Here is a 6150-nt window from a genome sequence, read left to right as displayed (position 1 = left end):
GCGGCAACCATGAAAAAACTTATGCTTTACAAAATGTATTTAAATTATACAACTGGTGGTTGAAATACCGGAAATAAATGTATCTTTGTTTTAAATACAATTTACATCAATTTTTCATAATGTAAAATTAGTAACAAATTGGGGTGAGGGAGATGTGGTATGGAGACACTGATCACAATACCATGTATATAAATTGTTTTTATTACATACTATAATTATTTATAAAGAAGCATTAATAACAAAATATATAATTAAAATACATACATAAAAATATAATTAAAAAATATATAGAATGATTAAGAAATATCATATTATAATTATTTATAAAAAGGATTAATAAAAAAATAGTGAAGAATATATAAGGATTAAAAAATATATAAAATGATTAAAAAAATATAAAATGATTAAAAAATATATAAAATGATTAAAAAAATATAAAATGATTAAAAAATATATAAAATGATTAAAAAAATATAAAAAATATATATATATATATGTTAATGCAAGTTTTCGCACACGATTATTGCTTGCCGCGATATTCGATGTATTGGGAAGTCTGCGATTGTTTGAACAGACAATACAATATGTTATTTGGAAAAGAAAACATCGCCACTGTCACAAGAATGTGCGTTGGCTCGCGCTCAAACTTCACTGCTTCGTGCAGCGGCAGCGCTTTCAAGAATCTTCTACAAATTCGTCTCTGTTCGTTCCTTAGACGGTAACACCTGCCTCTCCATAGAAAGTATCTCAAGCTAATGACGCGGTACCGGGACACCGGTAATACCGCCTCCGCGTAGAAGCCATTGCTGCTTAAGCTGACTCTAGCTGTGGGACGAGAATGTTCATATTAGAATATTATGTTTGTAATTGTGGTTGTTAAATATGGTACAAACTGTCAGATTGTCCGCGGATCGGGATATAAATCACCACCGAACACGTCGAATAATAAACTCCATTTATTAATATAAACCACAATAACTGAACGCCGCGGCGTCGCCGCATGGACGCGGTTTCTCTAAGACACACACGACTCGACTCTCACATTCGACATCATGCCCGAACAACCGACAATCTACCCGCCACGCTATGCCGTTGTCTCAACCATGCCGTTATCGATCCATACTTACTAACACAAACTAATGTGATAAAAAAATTACTCCTGTTTTACATACCTTCGTCCCACTTATATGCAACCATTGTTAAATTTTTATTTTTTTTATGCAAACTTAAAATCACTTCTGCTATAAATGGCATGGGCTGGTCGTACAACTCTTTATATAGTACATTACTCAGGTGGGGGAGGACTTGGTCCTCTTAGGAATGGAAGTGGTACTCGCCTGTATCTGCTGACGTTAGTAGAATTGTATGCCCCCAGCTTCTCCCACAGCGGTTCTGCACACTTCGCATTCTTGGACCTTCTGATCGAGGATATCATCGTGAGACAATGTTACCGAGGTCTGTATTTGAGTTACAAAAATATGTATACTGGTACGTTTAAAGCGGTATTTTATAATGTCCCCATGGCAGCGTCTCGGTTGAATATGGTACAATATATCGTTTGTCATCGTGAGGACTCAGAGCAATTTTTGTTTCTGATATCGTGTACACTTCATGTAACGTGGATCTTATACATGATTGGTGGCAAATCTTTTCAACCTCGCCCATCAAACATTGCACATAATCATCAAATGTTATAGTGCGTGCTACAACATTACTCTTGACACCTTTCACCTTTTTCGTATCTTTTTTGCCATCGACTTGCAAGGCATACATCTTTGCCCTCAATCCGACAAATTCAGTCATAATCGCCCCATTATTTTCGTTTTTCATTAAACCTGGTATCTTCTTATTAGCAAGCGGAATACCATATCGATTATCTGTGGGATAATCGCTCGTGTCAAAGCGGGTAATATCGCGTATTATAAGTTCATAAATAATGTCACACTCGATGTGGTAGATTAGACTGTCTGTATCGGTGTACATAATTTTACATTTATTGCTATCTGTGGGTAACATGTAAACGTGATGGAATTCATATAAACAAACCTTAGATATATCTAGTATACACATATCCACATAGATCAGTTTGTTAAATTTTACTGACAGTTTACCCAGTTCGATTGCAACTACGTTTCCCGAAAATACGCTGCGACTATGGAAATTTGGTTTAGCGATCAGTGCCTCCGCACCATATCTTCCTTCCCATTTTGTTACTACTTTTACATCTACATGATTGCACACATTCTCCATAGTTTTGCCAAACACTGCATTGTTCATTAATTTATATAAATTTTTCTCAAAATCATTTGTAGCAAAAGTTTGTTAGAAAATCGAACTAAGCGAGTGTCTAAGACGGGTCACATGCGTTTTGTCAATGCACGACACCTCTCAAGGAAAAGTTCCTTGAGAGCAGGGGTGTTGTTGGGAACCGGGTAAGAAACGCGTAGACCGTTGGTATACTATAGATATAATATATTTTGCGATGGTTTCTGATTTTACTCGGTTACAACAACTAAGTTCTATGATAAGGCTAAACGAGGAGTGACGTGACGTGAAGTATTCAAATTCGTACTGAGAATGAGAGGTGTTCTGTGTTTTGGCTCCTATATATATATTCTATATTCTGGTAAATCGATGGGGAAGGGCGAGCCCTTAGCGACGGAGGTGATGGAGGATGATCTTTGCACGAAATTGAACTTTGAGCGACTTAGTCAGCGTGCTGCGCTGACTAAGATGTTTTTGTTATTCGGCTATTTAACGGCAGGGTATTGTGACTCAGATAGTAAACAGGGGACTAGTCCTCCAACAGTGTCATAAAGAAACAAACGGTTACCCTGGCGAAGGCATTCGCCTCAGGCTAGAAAGAATTCATTCTTGTAGCGACCATCGCCTGGAACGGACAAAATAAAGGAACAAGTTTTATTTTGAAACCGCCCACTTTGTTTTTCGTCATTCTTACAAATTCTAAAGTTTGTATTTAGTTCGATGTAATCGCGAAGCCATGGAGATTGTGAAAACTATAATACACGGTGAACTTCAGTTACGCGAAGACCGTGACGAATACATTGCTGCAGATTGCGGTAATGTATTACGTAACGCTTCTTATCGTATACAGGGTGTCCCGTAAATAGTGTAAGAGCCGGAAATGTAGGGTAGCTGAGACGATTCTGAACAACAATTTCCTTTGCAAAAATGTCGGATGGAGCTTCGTTTTTGAATTATTAACGAAAAACACTGACGAATCACGGCGCGTGCCTGCCGCGCGCTCAGGGCCGTCCGAACTAAGAGAGCCACCGTGTCGGGTAGGTAGCAAGATGTGCATCGAAGATACGTCGAGGAACGAATACAAATAATTAAAAATACTACCACTGCAACTGTTACCTCTGCGGATTGGATAAATCAGTCAGCTAAATCGAATTTATTAATTATTTGTATTCGCTGTTTCCAAGGAAGAAGGAATAAAATGTGGGAAGATGCTCTCGGAATTTTTAGGAAATTAATTCTTCGCACCTGAATGACGCTTCTCGCCAGAGTGTGTTAAAATTAAAATAAGAATTATTTTCAGAAAATTAAAATAAATACGGTAAGAACCATTTGTAATCGTTTGTTATTAAAAACTGTACTGGAAAAGCAGACTAGATTTGTGCATACCGAAACATTCTTCGCATGCAAGGGGTTAATAGAGAAATAATTGAAATTCGACTTACCCATTTACTAGCAAGTTGCTCTGCTGCGCTGACAATAAGGCCCGGTTAGTACACTCCTGTCGATCACGGAAAGGTCGAAGACCCCAATAAAAATCAGCTGATGGGACGGCCCGGTCACTGCACCCGCTTCTTACCCCGAAAATGTAAAAGTGAAAAGTGTTAGTGACCGTGCTGTGAAGTGTTTTCGGGGTAAGAAGCGAGTGCAGTGACCGGGCCGTCCCATCAGCTGATTTTTATTGGGGTCTTCGACCTTTCCATGATTGACAGGGGTGCACTAACCGGCCCTATTGCAACTTGCAAGTAAATGGGTAAGGCGAATTTCAATTAATTCTCTATTAACCCCTTGCATGCGAAGAATGTTTCGGTACGCAAAAATCCAGCCTGCTTTTCCAGTACAGTTTTTAATAACAAACGATTACAAATGGTTCTTACCGTATTTATTTTAATTTTCTGAAAATAATTCTTATTTTAATTTTAACACACACTGGCGAGAAGCGTCATTCAGGTGCGAAGAATTAATTTCCTAAAAATTCCGAGAGCATCTTCCCACATTTTATTCCTTCTTCCTTGGAAACAGCGAATACAAATAATTAATAAATTCGATTTAGCTGGCTGATTTATCCAATCCGCAGAGGTAACAGTTGCAGTGGTAGTATTTTTAATTATTTGTATTCGTTCCTCGACGTATCTCCGATGCACATCTTGCTACCTACCCGACACGGTGGCTCTCTTAGTTCGGACGGCCCTGAGCGCGCGGCAGGCAAGCGCCGTGATTCGTCAGTGTTTTTCGTTAATAATTCAAAAACGAAGCTCCATCCGACATTTTTGCAAAGGAAATTGTTGTTCAGAATCGTCTCAGCTACCCCACATTTCCGGCTCTTACACTATTTACGGGACACCCTGTAGAGTCGCGAGAAGCTTTTCCTGGCGCTTGCCTGGCGGTTTATCATGCGTTTGACAGAACGGTAAATCTGTGTGCGCATCATGCAGATGTTGTGGATACTCCAGGTCGACTTCCAAAATATACCCTGTCGATGAGTCTAACGCTACGGCCATTACATCTATATATTTGTTGTTGGCCCACTGAAAATTGGCGTATGGTAATGGTTAACTCATTGCCCAGTCGTACAAATTATTTACATCGAAATACATTAAATATGACGACGATTGCGATGGATCGTACGACTGCATGTACTTGTTAAGAACTATTTTCTTTTTTATTGTAAGAGTCCTCTTACCAAAATGCAAAGACCTCCCCACTACGTGGCCAGATCCTTCTAAGAACCCTTATCGTTTTCCACGTGCCATGCCGCACCATGACTTCGGGTCATCGGCCACGCGCGCAATACCTTTAGCTGCGTCTCCACTGCGTCGGCACGGCACGGCACGGCAAAATAAGACGAAAATCAAAAATACCAATTTGTTGATGGAGGCTTTGTTAAAAAGTTATTAACGTTTAAAGTTTCGCCCGTACTGAATTTTTTTCTCGAAAATGCGCAAGATTTCGAGGGTATGTCTACTCACCAAAAATGATTGTAATTAACCCCTGCAACCGAAAATAATTTTCTTAGAACGATTTGAAATGTTTTAATTTAATTTTTTAATAACTTTTTAACGAAGCTTCAGTCAAGAAATTGATATTCTTGATTTTCGTCTTATTTTGGCCTCTAGAATCTCCCTTTAAAATTTTTACCAAGGTCAGCCGAACACCCTGTACATATAGTCCGGGCTACGATATAGCGAGGTCGAAAACTCGAATAGGTGTCAATGTTTACATGTTTCAGCTTCCGAAACAAGGGAATTGACAGAAATACGAGTGACTAAGGTCCTTAGACTATGATCAGGGCTTAATTTGGTCAAGTCAGAAATTAATTTGTTTTTAAATTTAAGCAACTGCAATTTCTTGTTGGTTAAATATTGATTAACTTCAATAGGGAACATTTTTTTGTCAGTTTATCGAAGGGGGCTGGAAAATCATGGGGACTAGTTCATATGCCTCACCCTGTATAATAATAGATGAATCGCGTTTTCAATCAGATACGAATACTGACTCTGATTGAGATGTAGGCATAATATAATATATAATTGATTTAAAAAATATATTCGATGAAAAAATTCAAATAAGTGTTAATTTTTTTTTCTTTAACCCTATATTCTATGTACTCCAGTGATTAATTCGATTTTTTCAAGTATTCTCGATAAACTGACAAAAAATTGTCCAATAAAAGTTACTCAGTAATTATGTGACAATAAATGGTAAACGAAAAAGTTGGCAAAAATCTTTTTATTCAATAAAGAATTAAGATCACCTTAATTTTTGTAATAAAATTGTATCTTTGTATCTCGATGATGGTTTTGGAACGAAATTGACATGAATCTCTGTACGTTGAGGACTCAACAGACTACTTGACTGATGCACTCTGCATTTTTTTTGTTTGTTTTT

The 6150-nt window shown here is 37.9% G+C and overlaps 1 protein-coding gene across 1 annotated transcript; it reads right to left on the bottom strand.

Moving 5' to 3' along the window:
• Positions 1 to 1416: 1416 nt before the first annotated feature.
• Positions 1417 to 2070, bottom strand: LOC143350103 (uncharacterized). The gene has a single exon (XM_076781927.1). It carries the CDS (start codon positions 2068 to 2070, stop codon positions 1495 to 1497), a length of 576 nt encoding a protein of 191 aa, XP_076638042.1. The 3' UTR covers positions 1417 to 1494.
• Positions 2071 to 6150: the final 4080 nt, after the last annotated feature.

Source organism: Colletes latitarsis, chromosome 14 (genome assembly GCF_051014445.1).
Source record: "Colletes latitarsis isolate SP2378_abdomen chromosome 14, iyColLati1, whole genome shotgun sequence".
NCBI classification, from domain to species: domain Eukaryota; kingdom Metazoa; phylum Arthropoda; class Insecta; order Hymenoptera; family Colletidae; genus Colletes; species Colletes latitarsis.
The sequence above is the reverse complement of the archived record's forward strand: the minus strand, read 5'-3'. Positions and strand labels throughout refer to the sequence as shown.

Excerpts from the sequence above, each read along its gene's own strand:
- LOC143350103 (XM_076781927.1), bottom strand. The coding sequence starts at position 2,070 with ATGTGTATACTAGATATATCTAAGGTTTGTTTATATGAATTCCATCAC.